Source organism: Musca autumnalis, unplaced genomic scaffold (genome assembly GCF_047663935.1).
Source record: "Musca autumnalis isolate F117 unplaced genomic scaffold, ASM4766393v1 scaffold_3, whole genome shotgun sequence".
Classification (NCBI taxonomy): Eukaryota; Metazoa; Arthropoda; class Insecta; order Diptera; family Muscidae; genus Musca; species Musca autumnalis.
The window spans coordinates 3,273,734-3,296,137 of record NW_027411866.1 but is presented as its reverse complement, the minus strand read 5'-3'; the positions used below and the strand labels follow the sequence as shown (position 1 = coordinate 3,296,137).

At 30.1% G+C, this 22,404-nt stretch overlaps 1 protein-coding gene across 6 annotated transcripts in view; it reads right to left on the bottom strand.

Annotated features, from left to right (window-relative positions):
- Positions 1–8,387: 8,387 nt before the first annotated feature.
- The window catches only part of Fas2 (neural cell adhesion molecule fasciclin 2), a 184,049-nt gene continuing 170,032 nt past the window's right edge, over positions 8,388–22,404 (bottom strand). For 2 of the 6 annotated variants that reach the window (XM_073977552.1, XM_073977553.1), the window contains 3 exons: positions 11,041–11,242; positions 9,602–9,688; positions 8,388–8,756 (listed from right to left, as the gene is read on the bottom strand). In XM_073977552.1, the coding sequence (XP_073833653.1) occupies positions 8,633–8,756; positions 9,602–9,688; positions 11,041–11,242 (413 nt within the window). In that variant the 3' untranslated portion in view covers positions 8,388–8,632. Of the gene's footprint in view, positions 8,757–9,601; positions 9,689–11,040; positions 11,243–21,674; positions 22,149–22,404 lie in introns of those variants that run through there. The other 4 variants (XM_073977555.1, XM_073977554.1, XM_073977558.1 and 1 more) reach the window with 2 other exon arrangements.

Here is a 22,404-nt window from a genome sequence, read left to right as displayed (position 1 = left end):
CATTCACTTCCAAAGTCAATTTTTCACTTCCAAAGTCAACTGAACCCAGAAAAACATTCGAATTGATGCGTTCAGTTATAACAGTTCATGTCTTTAATATTTATTTATCCCCTAAATAATAAAAATGTTCAAAAATGTTATTTTTTATGAAATTTTCCTTAGAAGCTATTCACACAAGCCTGTTACACCTATAGTATCTGTTGGTATCTGTAGTATTTGAAAAATATCTGTTGTACAACAGATACTTGAGAACGAAAAAACAAATAAAGTTCTCACTCGTTCATATACAACACAGAACTGTTTCTAACAGTTATGTTATTGTGAGTATACACAACCCAAACAATATCATAACTGTTACACTCATTCCCACATTTATATCATATTATATCTGTTATGTATATGATATATCTGTTTTGTTGATATAAACAGTTATACCATTGCACGTGTTTAGTTCGCAATTAACTAGAATTCAGAGACGTTCACAGGCTTATTTTGGTTTTTTTTTGCGTTTTCCCATATTTTATACTTACTTTACCATTTGTAAAATAAAACAAAATTATTCATTTTGGAAGTCATTTTCATTTTATTTTCGCTTGTCATTGTTTAAGAACCTTCTTTTAGAAACAAAATTCCATATATTATTTAAATGTTTTTGTTTTTCCTTTTAATAGAAAAGCTACATCAGTATTTATGCCTTGATAGCCATTTCTTTATTTAATTATATTAATATTATTATTGAGTGTATATATTAAGAACTTAATTTAATAAAAAATTAAATGCTTTTCTCAGTAAATTTTATTGTTATGCAATATTTTTTGTTATTGTTGTATATGAATATAAATCGTTTTTGATTTGTGTATTGAATAGAGATTTTAAATATTTTGTTATTACATACTCTTTAAATTTAAATTCGGCATAACATTTTAGTTGTTGTTGTTTTTTTCTCGGGTTTTATCATCAATATTTATTCAAATTTTGTTAGAGAACACATCGTAATGCAAAATGTAGTAAAACCCATTTCGATAAAACGCCTGTTAGACCATACACTTATAACATGTTTAAGACCATTATCTCGGTGTATTTGACATATATTGTATTTAAATGACAATTTAAATCGACTGGATTTGCTAAATCCACAATAGGCTAAACATACTATAAGTCCCGGTCCACAATAAGAGTAATTTCACTGAAATTTTGACGTGAATGTAAAAGAAAATGTAAAAAAAATGGTCTGATTGTTTCATACAAATATTACAACAAAGCAAAGTTGCAGAACACATTAAAGCGTGTACAGTAATTTCAACGACACATAGCAGTGGAAAAAAGTTTGGTTTGTTTCGCAAACACTTTCGTCGGAGTTGTGTTAGGTTGCCAAAGAAAAACTTCTCATTGAAATTTTTGCTTTGTTCACCTTTATACTTCGAGCTGACGGTTGATGTTTGGGTATAAAAAGTTTCTTGTTGAAGAAGTTATTAAAAAATAACTTCGGTGGAGAATATCCACAAACAAGAAACAAAGGAGCTGATGAGATCCAGTGGCGTGGATCGAAACTAGTCGACCCTGCCTTACCCCTTGGCAAACAATGCCAAACTTTTTCCACTAATAAATTAGTTGTTTTAAAATAATAAAACAACATCAATGGGATTAAGCCAGACTATTTAAAAAAAAAACCTAATTTCTTGAAATTATATGTTTTTTCCAAAAAAAATCAAAATTTCATTGAAATTACTCTAGTGTGGACCGGGACTAACTTGCTGTAAACCACAAAATTGTTTAAAGTATTGGTTCATGGTCTTCACTAAATCGGGATGTAGCCGTTTAAATTTTGTTTAGATTTTCGAAATCTAGTCGATTTCAAATGTCAATTCCATAGACTATACGTTTATTTGACGTATACGCTACGGATGGAATTTATCGAAATGAGTTTTATACTTTTCAATCTATGTTTACATTAGGGGTCATTACGACAATTGCATTCAAACTGGTGGCAGTGTTAGAAAACTGATAAACGATGTTTGGACTTACGAAATCCATTGGATTTCAAATGTCAGTTCCATGGCGTATATGTCAAATAAAATCTCATCATAAATCCATTGGGTTTTCAACATATACGCAATGAAACTGATATTTTAAATTCATTGGATTTCCTAAATATAAACGTACTGTAAGAATGCTTATCTGCATAATGAACCCTACTGTAATTATAATAACTAATTGTATTTTTGTACAAAGTTCTTGATTACATGAGTGGGTTAAATCTCACTTTATTTCAAATTAAAAGGAATATTTTATTTGTATATTTGGATAATTTGTATTTTGGAGTATTTATTTTTAAAAAGCTCTTAAAAGGCGCTTGTTTTTGTTTATCTTTGTGGGCTTTGTTTAGGATTTTAGGCAAAGCATAGGAATAAGGAAATAATGCAACGTAAGATATATGTATGTATACTTGTCAAATTACATAACCTTCATTTCGATAATCCTAAAAATAACTGAAAATGCTGTGTTATGTTAAAAAAACGTAACTTCAGGTTTACATTAGCATTTGCACTAATTATAGTTGCTCTATCTTTTTATTTAGTTTATCGAAATAACGGTTATATTGCTCTTTGTGCAATATGAACTAAAGATCAGCAAATAAAAACAAATTAAATTATTTTTTGAAATATTTTTTTATTGATTTAAGTTTTTTGTATATAGTTAATGGTGGAAAAATTTTGTTTGTTTTTGTTTCAGTTTTTTTTTTGTTGTAAATCTTAACTCTAATAAATACATTTACTTATTACTAAAAATTATCCTATATTATAAATTTCAATTTTCTTATATTTATATTTTACAAGTTAGAAAATTTAAATTGTATAAAAAAACATGGCGATGTATTTGTAAAATAAAACTTCATTGGGTAGGAAACACTGTTAATGTGTAAATAAATTAAAAAATGAAGAAAGTTTAAGTTTATGTTAAAGTTTGAAGTCTCTAGCAGTATTATCTTTTAATACGCAATACTTTTTAATATTTATTTTCTTAAAAAATAAGGCAAAGCTAATGCTATGTAGCCAATGCTAGCATTTACGCATGATTAGCTATTCCATCGTATTCTTGGTTTACATTGACGAAATCCACTCGATTTCAGCTGTCAATTCCTTTGCGTATACGTCAATTGAAAAATCATATGAAATCCATTGGATTTCACTTGACGTTTAAAGAATGGAAATGACATTTGAAATCGAGTGGATTTCGTAAATGTAAACTTACTAGGAGTCTAATTGTCTCATTTTTTACAAAATATGTATAAAAAAAATCCGTGATAAAGCATGCTCAATTTAACATGGCTCAAGACTACAAACTTCTTTCCATATATCGAAATCGATAAAGCTTTGTTTACATTAGGACCCATTACTCAGATAATGCGATTAATGTAAACGTAGCTTAAAAACTTTAGCAATACTGCCAACAACTGAATTTTGTTGTATGTTGTTAATTGGTCTGTTCCAGTACTGCAAGAATCTACTAATATTTACTACTTATTTCGATAACATAAAGGAAAAAATGTTATCGTAGTAAAAAATAGTAGCTTCTTGCAGGTTCTGGAACAGAGCAAATATTGCATAATAATAGGACTTCAAACTATAACTAAAATCACAACAAAAAAATTTACTGGTAAAAAACTCAAAGAATATTTGCATTTATTTATAAATTTTAATAAATATATTGAGCATTGTTGTTGTTTGTTTATTTTGTTGTCATGGATTTTTTATATAATAACGACTATTATTTTATATAATCCTTTAATTTTTTTTATTGATTTCTTCTTCTTATTAGCTGAAATTTTATTCACATAAGCCACAATTTACACTTACATTAAATTTATATATTTTATATTTGTATTTAGGTATATAAAGAATACAGAACCAAAAATTAGCATTAGTCTCTTGATTTTGATAAGTACCAATAAAAATGTTTAAATAATTTAATTACAGTATGCCACCAAACAAAGATTTCGAAGCGACTAATGCTAAGTTTACATTTACGAAATCCACTCGATTTCAACTGTCAATTCCATAGCTCAAACGTCAAATGAAATCTCATCTGGATTTCGTTTGACGTTTAACCTATGGATTTGACATTTGAAATCGAGTGGATTTGGTAAATGTAAACCAAGCATAAGGTACAAATTAATTACTAATTATTAGAGTTGCACAATCTAGTTCATTTGAAAGATCTAGTTCAATAGCTCAGTTCTTTTAACTGAACTAGTTCAGTAATCTAGTTCATAGTTCACTATCCCGTTCAATCATTCGGATCAGAATCGTTTACGGGCTCTTAATCGTTCGCTTGATCAAAACACATACGTATATACACCAAGTAGCAAAAAAGCAATGGAATAGTATAATTAAACTACAAAAATATTATAGTTAGATAAAGAAATATTAAGTTTGCACTAAGATTACAAGAAACTTCCTTCAGAAAAAAATGTAATGAGAATTTAATTAAATGGCTGGCAAAAATCTCGTATGTTGTATGTATGTAAAATTTATCACTGCGAAAAAAGCTTTGTTTTTTCCCTTTTTCTGTTCAAAACAAGGTATATTGAATAGGTAATAGATTTGATATATTGGGATATGTTATGTAAAAATGTTTTTTTTGTAGAAATTACTTTTATTACAATAGGGGTTGATACTTCACATTGATCCAAAAAATAAACAAAACTCATTACGTTACGAAGGCATCACTTAGCACAGAAGACGGCGTCACTTTATTCATATGTGAATGGCATGTGAACTAGATTGTGAATCGTTCGTTGATCGTTCTTCGTGGATCTTTTGGTCGGCGCTCAGTGAGCTATTGAACTATAACGAACTATATCGACTGATCTAGTTCATACGCGCTTTTCAATGAATCGTTCAATTGAACTAGTTAGTTCATGAACTATACAGTAGAGTTGTACAATCTAGTTCATTTGAAAGATCTAGTTCAATAGCTCAGCTCTTTAAACTGAACTAGGTCAGTAATCTAGTTCATAGTTCACTGTCCAGTTCAATCATTCGGATAAAAATCGTTCACCGGCTCTTAATCGGTCGTTTGATGAAAACGCATACATACACCAAATACAAACAAACAAAAGACTAATATAATTTAACTACTTCATAACAAAAATATTACATTTACATAGTTTTATTGCATTCTTAAAGAATGATTAATTAATTTTAGAAAAAACATCCTTCATTTAGGTGGCTGGCAAAAAATCTTATGTTGTGTGTGTGTGTGTAGAAATTGTCATTGCGAAAAAAGCTTTGTGCGTGTGTGTTTCTTTTTATTTTTCCCCTTTTTTTCTATCCAATAGGCAGATTCATTAGGTAATCGATTCGACATATTGTAATATGTTATGTCCCTATGCTTTTGTAGAAATCTTCATTTTCGGACAGCTATTCCATGTACCTTGATCCAAAACATAAACAAACTGATCACATTACGAAGGCATCCCATAAAATAGACGACGCCGTCACTTTATGTATTTGTGAATGACATGTTGAACTAGATTGTGAATCGTTCGTTGATCGTACGGTCACCGACTGATTATAGTTCAGTGAACTATTGAACTATAATGAACTATATCGACTGATCCAGTTCATACGCTCTTTTCAATGAATCGTTCAATTGAACTAGTTCGTTCATGAACTATACAACTCTACTAATTATTTATTACACTGGTCAACATTCGTTATGCTTGGTTTACATTTACGAAATCCACTCGATTTCAACTGTCAATTCCATAGGTTAAATGTCAAATGAAATCCAGATGTGATTTCATTTGACGTTTGAGCTATGGAATTGACAGTTGAAATCGAGTGGATTTCGTAAATGTAAACTTAGCATTACAGACTTATAGGTAATCACAAATTAATAAACTCTGTTAAAGTGGAATACCTTTCCTTAACTTAAATCAGACATACTTTTTTAGGGTTTATCGTAACGAGTCATAGGAAGTTTCATTTTATTTGGTGGCTTTGCATATAAATATTTTATAAAAATATTAAAGAAAATTATGTTATTCAATGAAAATAGGTGGATAATCGTTTATATAAATATATGTATTGCAATATTTTCTCGAAATTGAAATGAAAATGATTTTGTTTTGGCTTCCTCTAGTAATAACTGATCTAAACTTAAAACTATGATGTTACAAAAAATAAATGGCATGTATTTAGTTTTGAGTGATGAATTTGTTTTGTTGCATCTGTTTTTTTTTTTTGTGAAATTATCGATACACAATAAAACATGTATACCAAAATTAAGACTACTTCTTACATATTTGTAGAACAAATAAACAAACGCATATTTATAATTAAGGCAATAAATGAATGAATAGAACATGTTCGTATATATAAAAATGCATAATACTAAAAAAATCAAAATCATATTTTTAACTAATGAGGAATATGTTTCGTTTAATAAACTAAAATGTAATAAAAATAAACCTGATTTTTGTCATAGTTGTGTATTTTCATTGTCACAATTTAACATCACATTAGAGCTTATTATCACGATAAACTGTTCTATATTGATTTATGAAAATAAATATCAAATAAATCACCGTAAAACAATTGATCTTGATAACAAGGGCCAATGTAAACGTAATCTAACATTATATTTAAATTATAAACATGACTGTGGTAAAAAATACATCAAATTGTCCAGAAAGCATAAAATAACAGGAAAACATTTCGATAAGTTTGAATAAGTTAACTATTTATAGAACTAAAGCGCCATTTACAGTTAAAGTACGTTTATGCTTCCGCTTATCATCATTATAAACATTTATATTTCGATTTATTTCATGTAAAATGTATGAAAATATCAGTGAAACAAACCAATATAAAGTAACAATAATGATAACAAACGCTAGTATAAACGCACTCTAAATAATATTACTATAACGATTATATCATGATTTATTTGACCTAGTAACCCGGTTACACCTAACCGGGTTAACCCAGTGGGTTTGGCTTTCAAATGTCAATTCCATAGCACAAAGGTCAAATAAATCCTCATCAAGTGGGTTAACCCGGCAAAAGGCTCTAGTGTAACCGTGCTATAAAATGAATTTCATACAACACTTCAAATCAAGTAATGTGTTAATGTAAATGTAGCCATGTTATTTTGTCATATAAACGACAACAGCAGTTTTTGGGAATTTACGTCATTGATTTGACAGATATTTTATGGAATTGACAAATAAAATGACACAACTTTTATAAAATATGTTAGATGTAAAAGCCGCTTAAGATACATTTGTTTAGTCCAGATTTACATTAGGTAATTTTCTTTGTGTCAATTGTCAGTTTGTCGGTGCTAGAAAGTGATAAGCAGTAATCATGACTGCACTAAATCAGTCTAAACGTCAAAATTTGTTCACAATAACGCATAAATGTGAATTGCTTCTTTACGTTTTGTATGGGATTTTATTCACAATAATGAATTTTGACAACCAGAATGATAAACAGATGTTTATAGTGTAGTACCTTTATTATTGTGGCATGGCAGTAGGTCTGTCTGGTTACCCAAAAATTTGTAACAATTTGTACCAATTGTTGCTGGAAGTCGTCTGTTAACACAAAAAACCAGCAAAAGAAAGCGATTCGAGAGAGACATTTTGACAGTTCTTTCACTGAGAGTTTGCAAGTTCTTGCTGGACAAATTTCTTCTAGCAGCAACTAGCAATTCTTCTTCTTCCTGAAAACAATCAATCATCTGTTTTTAATTTGTTGTTGATTTATGTTTGTGAAAATTAAAAAACAATTTTATTGTGGAAATAACATAGTCTAATTGCATTGTTTTATGGAGAACAAATTTGAAAAGTGGAAAAATACTTTTTTGTTTCATTTTCTTTTTTATTTTTAATAAAATACAACGTGTTTGCTTCCTTTATTGGCGAACAAATTGTTTTGTTTTGACAAGCCAGCTGATTGCTTGCTGGTTTTTGCTGGGAAGGTATCTGTTTACTTTTTACAATTTTTTAGCAAAAGAGAATAAAAACCCCTTATTCTCTGTGAAAGTTCTTGCTGGAAAATTCTTGCTGGGAAAGTAACCAGACATACTTAGTAATTTATGCCTCTCCCATCTCTCCATCAAACTGACAATTGCCGCTAGAAAAATTACATTAGGACAAGTTTACATTAGCGCTAATAATGCAGTTTATGTGAGTTATGGCAATTTATCTTTAATATATTTTACGTCAAATAAATCTTGATAATTCATAGTTCTCGTAATTTTGTGAGGGCAAGTTAAAGAAAAACAAAAATTGTTTATCGAATCTTATCGAAAATACTTCCTCATTATTTTGAACTTTCGACCGACAAAATACATTAAATAATATTACTATTTGTTCCTTTTATGAAAACAATGGTTATGATTTTTGTTTTGTAAAATTAATTGTACATGTTGTTGTTGGTTTTTGTCATAATATATGTATATAGAGAGTATATCGTTATTTCTTTTTGTCATAATTATAATAATGAAGCACAATCATTCCCAAAGTTTTTTTTGTGATTTATATAATTTGCATACAGGTTTAGTTTAGTTATTGTATCATCCTCATCCATTCTTTGTCATGGAATGGGTCGCATTCGGCTCTTTACACTGCTGAATTTTTACCAATTATTTCCCCACTTCGTGAATGTACAAATTTACCATCAAATTCAACTGTGGAATTTGCTTTTATACTTTCAGTGGGTGTTTGTAGAGGTTGTTTTTCATCTCTGTTTAGGGGAAAAGATACATAAAAAGTGAAAGAGATTAATAAAAATTCAAAATATTTAAAATGTTTATTTGCATAAAAGCTACAAATTAAGAAAAGCAAGGAGCGTACTTATTTATGAAAGAACCATATGAAAATGTATTTTTCCATATGAGATTACATTTTTTGTATAAAAATAAGGTCATCAGGATATATGTAAGTGACCAATAGTGGGATTTTCTATAGATTGGAAATCAATGCGAATGTATCCTATACATAAAATGTCTTCTACATTTATATTTTTTTTTAAATGGTCTTATATGTATAAAATATTTCCATAGAAGGCCACCAAAAGGGCCTCCCATCTATCTATAGGCGACCTGCGTTATTTCCTCTATGTATAGATGAAATACAGAAGTTTTTTTATCTTTTTCCATCTAAAGAAAACTCACTAATGCTTAGTTTACATTTACGAAATCCACTCGATTCCAACTGTCAATTCCTTTCTGTATCGTCAAATGAAAACTCATCTGAAATCCATTCGATTTCATTTGACGTTTAAGTAATGGAATTGACAGTTGAAATCGAGTGGATTTCGTAAATGTAAACCAAGCATAAGTTTCTATCTATAGAAGGTCTTTACAAGGTATTCTTTCATAAATAAATTTATATATTAATTTCACTTAGAAAAACATATTTAATAATTAAACTTAGATGATTAGTAGTAATGTTAATGACAATGCGGTAGCAGGTTCTGTTAGTTGGCATTTCTAATAATAATTTTATTAGTTTTGTTATTAAGAGAAATTATGAAAAGAAGAGTATAATTTTTGCTTGTAATAGTAGTAGGTAGTTGAGTTTACGTACGATGGCGAAACCATGGGGGATCCACCTAACTTGACTGGTGGCGGTAAGGGTAACGGTGATGGTGGGGGCTCCTTAACTAGCTGGCCGCTGCAATTAGGTTTTGGGAAACGCCAACCATTAGGACTGCTTAAGTTAGATGATTTGGTTTTTGGTTTGTTTTGTTTTTGTAATAAAATTAGGTGTGTGTGTGTGCATTTGTGTTACAGTTATGATGATGAGGACGGGATACCAAAAGGTGGTGATGGGGATTGAAAGTGAAATTTATGAACATGAATGAAAGGTGATGATGCAATTTAATGGATTAGGATCTAAACTAAATACAAAAACAAATACTAACAAAAAACATAAGGAGAGAGAGGAAAGTGAGGTAACAAAAAACTTAAAAGAGAAATCATTTAATATTGCACTACAAGGTAAATTTTGTTTCAACACAACTAAAAATGTGGAAAAAAATTAAAATTTATTTAAACCAATGATAATGTATTGCGATTTAGTATCAACGATTTGGGTCTATGGAAAACCCAATGATAATTTAAATCCGTATTAGCTATTTTTGCTTTGGTTACAACAACACTTTAAAGATAAATGCCAGCAATAAACAAAAGCATAAAAAGGAAGGGGGGGAAACAAAGAAAATTTGTTTTTGGTCAGTGCAATATTACATGATTAGAGGCTAGACTACTTATTTAGTAAATTAAGGTTTAAATAAGATGATACAAACTCTAAAAGTACTAATAAAAACTATTTTTATTGAGCCTACGCTAGAGCTTACTTTACTGTTTACATCAAGCGGGTTTTGATGACAACACCTCATTGAAGTTTTCAGTTTCAATGAGTATTATAAGATAAATGAATGAGTTTAAAATCTGTTGTATGTAAACTCGTTATAAAGCTGGAGCTCCATCAAAATTGTCATATTTTTGACATAAATGTGTGAAAATGCAACATAAATGAGGTGTTTTTAAACGCGTATGATGTAAACATTGCCTTATTATCATCAAAAACTGCATTATCTTCATGATTTCGGCATAAAACTCAAGAAACAATAGGTGTGTTCCTTTACTCAAATTACAAATTTGTACAAATACAGTAACTTCTTGCAATCGACTAAGGTCTTTTGCATTGTACTGTAGAGTTAACGAACGGCATCTAGTAACAATTTGTACATTTACGAAATCCACTCGATTTCAACTGTCAATTCCATTGCTCAAACGTCAAATGAAATCCAATCGATTTCAGATGAGTTTTCATTTGACGTATACACAAAGGAATTGACAGATGAAATCGAGTGGATTTCGTAAATGTAAACATAGTCTATGTTCAGATAAAGCAATTTTCATGATGATAACCTCTAATGTAAACCTTGCTTTAGCGAATAAAAATATTTATTAAATAAAATTAAATATAGAAATGTTTTTCTATTGTTTCCTTTGGCTTACCTTCCCAATTTGGCTTCTTCATCGATTTCCGACGGTGATCTCTTCGTGCGCCTGCACATACTGGCCATAACACCCATATTGATGGTTACACAGCACAATAAATCGACAATGAATAGCAACAGCAATACTCCACCCACAGCAATGCCAACAATTGAGGCCGAGGATAGCACTTGTCGTTCAGCCATTTGTATTACATCGATGCCTATGGTCCAAACGAACAAAGCAGAATGCGGAAAAAGGAGAAAAGAACAAAAAAATGATTGTGTTATGTTTATGATTAGTTAATGTTTAATTTATTTTGTTAAGATGCAGGGGTGGGCAAGACAGGGGTTTAGTATTTTTATTCTTTAAAGGATTTGGGGGGTATTGTGATGGGTAGGGCTTAATTGTGAAATATAAATTTTTCCAAGTAACAATTACACTAGGTTCCTTAACTAGGTTACTAGGTTGTTGTTGTTTTTTTTTAACACTTTATCTGTGTTGTTTTCTTGTAAGAAATATTGAAAGCATTGATGTTTTTATATTGTTAATAATGTTTAAGAAAATTTCAAGAAAAAGTAAATGTTTGTTTGTTCCCAGAAATTGGAGGCAAACTCAAAGAGCCCCAAGTAAAATGTATTAATAGTCTTTCGGACTTGTTACTTAAAACCATTTAATAAAAAATAAGAATGTTATAAAACTCAAAAAAACTTGTATTATTTAAAAAATATTAAGCGTCACTTAAATGCACTTTACATTTGCATTTGAGTTATTCTATGGAATTGACAACTTAAATTACGCATGTTTTATAAAACATATTAGATTTAAAAGCCGCTTTACACTCACGCTTATAATCACCATAAGCTGTTCCATATTCTATTTAAAAGATGTCACAAGGGATAATAGTAGACTTATAGCCTGTTTATATTATAGGTTTTTGTCGGGTTAACCTTCTTTGTAAGGATTTATTTGAAGTATAAGCAATGTAATTGACATTTGAAACCCACTGGGTTTGTTAAACCCGGTCGCTTTAACCCACTTCATGAGGTTTTATTTTATGTTTGCGCTATGGAACTGACATTTGAGACCCAAACCCACTGGGTTAATCCGGTTAAGTGTCACCGGGGTATAATATCACGAAATTGCTGTAGTGGGGAACTCGATCTGGAGACGCATAATTTAATGCAATTTTTTTTAATGAAATCACTCTAGTGTAGAGAGGGACTTATATGGAATCTATGTTAATATTTGTCGAACAAAATGCGTCATACATTCAAGCATGGAAATGCAACCCAACTTTAAGAACTCTGTCAAATGTGAATACCATTTATAATAAAACATTTCCGGAGCTTTCAAAATCTATATCTCGGGAAGTATAGAATTCCCCCTGAAATACTCAGTACAACTGACACTACCTATGGTAACCATTTCAAACCGATCTGTGTGCTGCAACTGAAACGATCATAAGTTAAACCTTTGTAATATATTATTGGCCACCTAGGCTTCTTTATTACTGAATAAATAAATGAAAATGAAATAAAATGTAATTTTTCGACTTTGTTGACATTCTTCTATGACAACAAAGATCAGTACAAAGTACAATATTTGTTCTAAACATTGATGAAAATTATTCAAATCGGTTCAGTAGTTACCATGGTGGATTAAGAAGGTCTTACACATGGCGGAATAAGAAGGCGTTACATCGATAACAATAATCGGGCCATTTACCACATCAAACGTCAAAATAACGCATTACTGTGAATTGCTTGTTTACCTTAGCTTTGTTCCTTTACTTTTTTAATGGTAAGAATGGTAAAAGGGAAAAGTGTCAAAATTGCTCTCTCATGAACATTTTTACCAGAAAAGTAAAGGAACGGAAAAATGGTAGATCTGGCAGCAATGTAAAAAATAAACATAAAAAATCAATTTTCGTCTTTTATTTCACAGTTTTTAATTTAGTTTTGTCAGCGTTAGACTTTTTCTTCTGTTTTTCGTCCATTTTCTTCATTGTGAAATAATCGTCAAACAAAAGTCGTAAAATCAGTTCTGCCATTTTTTAACTGCAGAAATTTTGCTGGTAGCCTGTGGTAGAAGAGAAAGCCATTTTCGCTCTCTCTCCTCTCTCACTCTCTTAACAATTGCTTCCAGTTTTGCCACTTTTCGGGGTTAAGGAACGCTTTGCAGGTTAAAAATGGTAACAAATGGTAAAAATGGTAACCTCAGGTAAGTAAAGGAACACAGCTCTTTTGTCTGTGTTTAGACACACAAATTTCTCGGGAAAGTAAATTGAGTTTTTTGGGAGAGAGCGGAGAGGAAAGAGCTCCTCAATACTCTTTCCTACCCCCTATTGCCTAAAAACTGAATTTACTTTCCCGAGAAATTTATGTGTCTAAACACGGACTTTGTATGTAATTTTATTCACAATAATACATTTTGACAACTAATGTGATAATCAGCTGTTTTTGCGTTGTACCTTTATTATTGTGCCATGGTCTTACATCAAATCATACCAAACGTCAAATTTGGTCACAATAATGTATTATTGTGAATTGTATGTGTTTTTATTCACAATAATAAATTTTTACAAGTAGTGTGATAAACAGCTGTTTTGTCGCTGTACCTGTATTATTGTGCCATGGTAGTTACCGATATATTTCAGTTTGCAGTTGACCATGGAACAAAATCTACTTCTTCTTCGCTTCTGTGAGCCTGTTACACGAAAATAAAAAAAACACCAAAATCTGTCTGTCAATGGAGGGAGGAACGTCTTTCTGCGAAATTAGAAAGCATACTTTAAGGCATTTTTGACACGCTAATTGAGATCTCTGATGTTTAAATGGCCACATTGAAGGCTTAATTAATATGTCAACAACTAATTACGAATTTTTTATAATTTCTTTACTGTCGTTTGGATAATAAAACATTTTAGAAAGTAAAAATTGCTAATATCAAAGTTATAATTAAATGAGACAAAGGCACCTTAAAGTATGCTTTTCTGTTCTTGTACTTCAATGTCCATAAAGCCGAAAAAACACATTTATTTGACTTATAGGTCATTTAGATATGACATCATTAGCCGAATTTAGCCCATTAGCAGGTTTTATTTGCTAAATCCGGCCAAAATCTACCAGATTTCCCATACAAAAATAAATCCTCGTATTGAATGGATTTGTTTTAAATCCGGCATAAATCCTCGTATACAACTCTGTTTTTTGAAACATGTTGCTAGAAAATACAAAAAGTTGCAAGCTGGCACAAGAAACAAGGTAGATGCATCGGTGAATTGCTACAGCAAAAATAATTTAAAATGTCAAAATTTGTAAACAAGCCGAAAAAATTAAATTTGCTTTGATATACAAAGTTGATTTTAATCTACCAAGACTAATATTTACATTAGTTAGCATTAGTGGCATAATGTGCTAACATTTTCAATATTAAACAATAAATTTGTAATTGGCCGTATGTTTTTTGAGACGAATTCAATTTACAACAATTTATTTTGATGTTTCAAATTCGATTAGATGGCCTAATGCATCTACCTTGGTAATTGTGCTATGAAAAAAATCAGCTGACTGCCATTTAAATCCTCCAAAGGTATATCCATGGTACAATAATACAGGTAGCATTATCATGCCAGCTGATGGTAACATAATGTGTCAACTGCATTAAATTGATGTCAAATTTTGACATCTTATGTTGCCAACAATTGCCGATGCGGCTACCTGTGTATTTGTACCATGGGTATATCTAAATGCCATGACATTTGTACTGGATTTATTAAATCCAGTTGAGGATTTACAGCTAGTCTAAATGAGCTATTACTCTCATGTTAGGAGCACCCGGATTATTTTTACCATAGATGCTAAGCATACGCGATGTATATTTTTGAGGGGGAGAGGTCTATGCTTCCTTCGTAACTCTTAAACCGTTTTTAAAGATTTTTTCTCTCTCTTCCACTGAAGTTTGGAAGAACTGTAGCTGGTTTTAACTGTAACTTCATGTTGTGACAATTTGTAGGTTTAGGTGAGATGAGAATTGTCAAAAAATTTTGTCGAATGTCAAACAAATTTCTTATGTTAGTAAACAACAGTTTATAATGCCAGCAAGGCATTTTTAAATATATTTTTGGTTATACTAATATGATTTTAACATATTATTGTGAAAATATTACCCATTTATATATTTGTATCTGCACTACATTTTCCACTCTCAACATTTATTTCTTGAAATTTTCTTAAAACATTCAACTTATCAACTAAACTTATTTGCTAATAAATAGTAAATGCAAACTCCATTTTGTTTTTATTGTCAATGATTAGAAAGTGAACTTTTTTGTTGATTTGTTGTTGTTTTTTTACATTTTTGTGTGTGTATGGATTTAAATAATTTGTTGATCAAAAATAATTTACAAAAACAATAAAATAGAAAAATAGAAACAAATGCAATTTTATTTTTTTGTAAGAAAAAAAGCATTAAACAATATACAAAACAACCAATATTAGCTGATTTTTCTTAAAGGTTTCTTTTTATAAACAAACAAAGCCCATGCAAAATAAATATATTTCAGCAAAAATTATATAAAACTTAACTTAGTCAACAACCAATGCAAGGAAAGAAAATCAAACATACCAGAAAAAGCCAGGGATAGAATTGCTTAATAAAATAAATAATATTTATTTATAATTTAACAAATATTTACAAGATATAAACACAAGCATTTAATAGAGATAGGAGCCGGGGATAGCGGTGGGGTGATAGATGAGAGGACATTACAGTGTACGAGGTGTGTGGTTTCGGTGATATAGTAGATATAAAATATATAGTGTGGAAATTTTAAAAACTAGAACAGTTATAAAATATAAAACAAAATACAGAATTCTAAGTTCGGGTGGGCAGATAGGATCAATGAAGACATTTGATTGATGTTAAGGAAACTTCATTGACCCCTTACTCGTGACAATTTAATTCATGATTTCTCTTTCTACTAAATCTAAGGTTATTTCGTAGTGTGTGTATTTTCTAAAAGAGGGGTTAATAACAATTTTTAATATTTACTATGATCATTTTGGTTGGTAGAGATATGTAAATTTTACAGGTGGTTTTGTTTTTGCTGGATATTACCTTGGTGTACAGCATTGCTTTGCTCTTTATTATTAGGTTACAACACGCTGCAAATATTCACTATAGAAAACTGTTACACAAATATTTATAAAAGAAAAAATATATATAACAGAAAATAGACACAACATTTAAAGACAATATATTTATAAAAAAAAGTTTTCCAATGGATGGAAGCTGAATGTGGATTTCATAAATACCTAATATAAAGGCATTGTATGGCTCCCAAAACTCGATCTTCCAACCCAGAACACAATTTACATTTGTGATTATTATGATGATAAACTGAAATATTTTAATTTATTTAACGCAAAAAATATTAACATTTGTATACGTCAAATATATTGCTAGAGAACAGTTGTCACAATAAAACACATTTATGTAAATGGTATTTAACTTCTTCTTCTTCCGGAAACTTACTTCCACAGGCTTATTACAACGTTTATTCATTGTACTTTAACATCCAAAAAACAAAACACTAAAAGTTCTTATTTTTTAACACTAAAAATGTATATTTGCTATATTTATGAATACGTGTTTTAAACCGCTCGTTTGTTGTATTATTTTTAGAAATTAATTATATTTTCATTTATCATTTTCACTAATCTGTTTTTATGTATATACAACACTTAATAAATTCTATAAATATTTAATGCTAATTTGGTTAAAGAGGCGGGCTTTTGTTTTTTTTATTTTCTTTTCTCAAAACAATTTTTTGATGTGGAGACAAAGGTGTGTCAAGGTTTATATAGACATTATGAGAAGTTGATCAGTGTTATTTAAGGGATGCATTTTCAATGGTAAGAATCGATTTTAGGCTTTCATTTTTTTCCTTTTCATTCCATTGAAGAACGTTTTTCCATATTTTCCACAAAACATATTCGGGTTTCTTGATCAGTCCGATATTTGAACGAAAGTGATCAGCATTGATGTAAAGCTTATGGCTATATCACACTATATGCTTTTTCACATGTATGTTGTCACTTTGGGTATACTAATATACAGACCAGCTGATATCATACATGTGAAAAAGCATGTGGTGTGATATAGCCATTAGGTGTGTTCGTTTACTCAATAATTTGTACAAATTCGTACAAGTCCAGTAACTTCTTGTAAACGACTAGGGTCTTTTGCATTGCAGTGTAGAGTAAACGAACAACATCCAGTAATAATTCGTACAAATTTTGAGTAAACGAACACACATATTATCTGTGAGTTAAAAACAATGGAAAATATTAACAATGCTTCTCTGTCCAGAGTACGCCTTCTACGCATTGTCTCATACCTTAATGTTCCTATTGTTTACAAGATTTCTTAATATAATTTTTTTGTTTTGTTTTCAATTTCTAACTAGAAATCTGTATGTATGTTGTCTAGCGTGGTTGTATTACGTACATTGTTGATATTATGCTAGGTTTACATTTACGAAATCCACTCGATTTTAGCTGTCAATTTCATTTTGACGTATGCGCAAAGAAATTGACAGTTGAAATCCATTCGATTTCGTAAATGTAAACGTACTATTAGTGTATAAAAATTGAACTAAATATTTGGACTAACCTTTAAGCACAATGTTTCTTTGGCCTAGCTTAAAATATATATGTATATATAAAGTACACCATATTAAGATGGAGAACTAAGACTATGCACATAAAATAGGGAATAAATAAAATCGCAATTTAAATTGTAAGGCATGTTGTAATTTAAAAATTATTATGTAAACATAACTTTTGTAATCTTAATTGTATGTTTATATTAGTACTTATTTCCATAATAATGACTCTGTATTGAATTATTTGACTGTTGAGTTCACAGATTCGAGGCAAATCGGTTTATCTTGGTAAAAAGTTCTAGTATAAATATACTCTAAGAAGGGTAGACGAAAAGTTGCCTATCCAAGAGGTTTATTTAACCTGCTTAGGGGTAGAGACAAGTCTAGAAAATTAGTATGTGTATGTTGTCTCTGAATTAGAATCAGCTTTTCCACTCAATTTGTTCCACCATACCCTTAAGCTGGAAACACATACAACGTTTGAGTAAAGTTTGGTGTCGTTTTGGCCGTTTTTACACTGTTGGGCATGATGCCGAAAAATTCAAATTCATTTGAAATATATGCCGACAAACAGATAAACGCTGGACTTTGGTATCGTCGTCGCCCTGTTGTTGTTGTTTTTTTCTCGACGCCCAACGCAAAACTTTAATCAAACGTTGTATCTGTTTACAGCTTTAAGCAGATTAAAAATGCCTCATAGGCGGCCATCAGACGATTTGCTTTTTTCACATGTATGTTGTCACTTTGGGTATACTAATATTCAGAACAGCTGCTTACATGTGAAAAAGCAGATGGTCTGATGTCGGCATTATTAGGAAACCAACTTTATTGTTTTTCACTTTTCTGCTCTCTTAATTATAGTCAACAATAATATCAGACATAAAAATATTATTCACTTTGTATAATTGACAATTAGCTATATCTGTGGATATTGCAAAAAATCTTCTAAAAATCCCTTTATTTAAAACATAACAAAAACCTCATTGGTGTAGTAATAAAATGTAACTTCTAATTGGCCATTAGCAAATGTTGCCTATTGTAATTTTTCTATTCCTTGGTGGAAAATTCCAGTTTTTTTGTTATTTTTATGGACAATATACATGCAGGAATGTTCATGGAGATTTACCTATTTATATTCAATATTATTTATATGTATGTATAGTTTAAATGTTTATAGTTTAATTATGCCGATTTGCTTATGTATTTATTGTCTTTAACGTATACCTCAACATAAAAAGTAGCACAGTTGGTTTAATCTCGGAATACAGTAGAAATAAATGTCAGTTTTTTACTTTTGGTCTGTTCCTTAACTGTTTAAAATGGTAAAAGTTGTGAACTGCTCTCACTGCATTCTTTTTGAAGTAAATGAGTAAAAAGTGGTAAAAACTGGAAGACTCTGACATATAAAGGAACAAAGCTTTTATAAGTACTCAAATGACAAACGCAGAGAGTTGGAAAGCTTGAGTTATTGGGAATGAATAAAAGAGAAAGATGTTTTTATCTCCCGTCACTTCCAAAAAAGTAAAAATTTCCTTCAAGAAACTATCAGTTTCGGGAATAAGAGCCTGTAATTGAAATTTAATCTAAGCTATTTAACCCCACCGACAAAAGAGAATTCTGAATAATTAGGAGAGTCAAGCCATGTTCAGTACTTATGCTAGGTTTATATTTACGAAATCCATTCGATTTCAACTGTCAGTTCCATTGCTTAAAATAAAAAAACAAATAAAATCCAATGGATTTCAGATGAGATTTCATTTGACGCTTACACAAAGGAATTGGCAGTTGAAATCCACTCGATTTCGAAAAGGTAAACTTAGTATTATTGTCATTTTCAAATGGTCAAATGGTTCGCGACAATTAAGTACATGTGAACGTAGTATTAGATTTTCTTTCCCTTTTCTTTCTTTCGTTGTTTGACGTTTGTCGGCAAACCTCCTGAATGAGGTTCATTTGACGTACATATATCATGATACAATTACTTAGGTAGATACCTCAGCCCAGATGATCGAATCTAAAACTTCAAAAAACTAGGAATTCACCATGAAAAATCAAAACAATAACCATATGATTTGGTAAGAAAGAGATAGCATGTGTTCGCTTTACAGACAAACACAAGCGATAAAAAGAGACAACAAGAGACCATTTGGCGAAAATTTTGACATTTTACAATAAGTCTGTCTGGTTACTTTTCCAGCAAGAACTTTCTCAGAGAGTAAGGAGTTTTTATTCTCTTTTGCAAGATAATTGTAAAAAGTAAACAGACACCTTCCCAGCAAAAACCAGCAAGCAATCAGCTGACTTGCCAAAACAGAACAATTTGTTGTCCGCCAATGAAGGAACCAAAGGAAGAAAAAATGTTGTATGTTATTAAAAATAAAAAAGAAAATGACCCAAAAATGGATTTTTCCACTTTGCAACTTTGTTCTACAAAAAATAACACAATTAGACTTGTTATTTCCGCAATAAAATTGTTTTTAATTTTCACAAACATAAATCAACGAAAAATTAAAAACAGATGATTGATTGCTTTCAGGAAGAAGAAGAGTTACAAGTTCTTGCTAGAAGAAATTTGTCCAGCAAGAATTTGCAAACTCTCAGTAAAAGAACTGTCAAAATGTCTTTCTCGAATCGCTCTCTTTTGCTGCCTTTTTGTGTTAACAGACGACTTCCAGCAACAATTGGTACAAATTGTTACAAATTTTAGGGTAACCAGACAGACCTAATACAAACAAAGTTGCTTTGTTGTAGTAAATGTATCATAACGTATATGCAATAGAAGTGACAATTTGAATCCATTGGATTTACTAAATCAAGTAACATTTTTTTATTCCCAGATATTTCGTTTTAAAAGAAGGAATATATTGATATTGGATTGAGTGGTTGCTTCAAATAATTAAATTTGAATTGAAACTTCAGCAATATTAAAAAAAACTGTCCTAGATGAGGAATAAATTGAGATTAAATAAATCTTGGCCAAGTGCTCATTTATGAAAACTGCATAATCCAAGATGAAATTGCATTCCTATTGGTTCGATTCGTTGCAAAATAGTTTTAGTTTTGTTTTTTATTTTAATATATAAAAACGGGATATGTTTTATACTTTTGTATAGTTATTATAATAATTATAACAATAAAATCAACTAACAATATAATATTTACACACATATATAATAATAAATATCTATATATTAGTACAATAATATTATTTATAAATTCATATAATAAACCTTAGATTTTTGTGTTTAGAATTAAATATATATTTGTTTGTAAATTTCTATAAATGTTTTTCTTCTTCTTCGTTTTGTTGTAAAGTATCCAAATTTTATTTTCATATATTTTTTCATTATTTGGCAGTGTTTTGTAGTGAGTTTTGTGTAAGTATATAGAAGAAATGATACAAATAATAAAATAATACAAATAAAAAATACGTTGTATAAAGAAAAAAATATTGGCAATAAAATATATAGATTTATTCTAAATCAAAAGGTAATGAAACGAGAAATTCTTGGCCGTTCCTCGCCCTTTTCTCCAAATATCCAATTGTTTCTAAAAACTCTCAGTATCTGATGTTGTTGAAACGGATTTAAACCATGTTTACCTTCAGTACATTATTAGGACAAAACCTATAACTTTGCGTGTTGCGCGTGCGTGTGTATTTTTGAACGCACTCGCAACATGCAAAGTTTTGGGTTTTGACCTTAGGATCAATATCCTAATTATACTATGTTTACATTTACGAAATCCACTCGATTTCAACTGTCAATTCCATTGCTCAAACGTCAAATGAAATCCAATCGATTTCAGATGAGTTTTCATTTGACGTATACACAATGGAATTGACAGATGAAATCGAGTGGATTTCGTAAATGTAAACATAGTCTTAAATCACTTTAAAAGTTGCATGTAACCAAATATTGGCAAGTGTGAACTTTGCGTTATAAAACTAAAAACACTAATAAAACTAAAAATTAAATTCAGCCAATTTGTTAAATATTATTATTTATTGTTTATTGAAAATAAATGCTTCATAAGAAAATAAGAAAACAGAGGTAACAACATTTCCACGAAAATTAAGATTTAAATAAAAAACTAAATATAAAGTATTCCCAAGAAGAGAAACAACTTTAACAATGCATTTAAACAATCGATGTAACAATATGTGATCCCCCAATGTTTATTTTTCGTGTGGTATGGAATCGAAGTATGGAGATTCTGGCAATTTTTTCTAAATTCTTTGTTTTTATACACATTTTTGGTTTTATAGTCAGGAAGAGTGGTGGTGGTGGTGGTTGGGTGGTATTTGGTTTTCGTTGATTTTACCACACTGCCACTAGTCGATATAGTTGTCCCAACAATGTACTTCTGCTGTTGACGAGGTAAATGCTGACCATGGCGATGATTGTTAGCCTTGATATGCTGTGATCCTTAGAGGCTACACCATTGGGATAAGGATTATCTACTCATCCATAAAAGATTTGTAACAAATTTTGTTTTATTTTTTTACGAACAAAATTACAAAAGACACAAGTGTACACATTTTTTTTTAGTAGGATGGAAAGGGTTACGGTTTTGGGTTACATTTGTATAGGATTTTTTTTTTTTTTAGTTTTAGATACAAGCGTGCCAAATTAATTTATAACCAGAAAGAGAGTTATCAAGTTGATATAAAAAAGAGAAGAAAAAGAAAAGAAAAAATGGGAAAATTCAAAAAA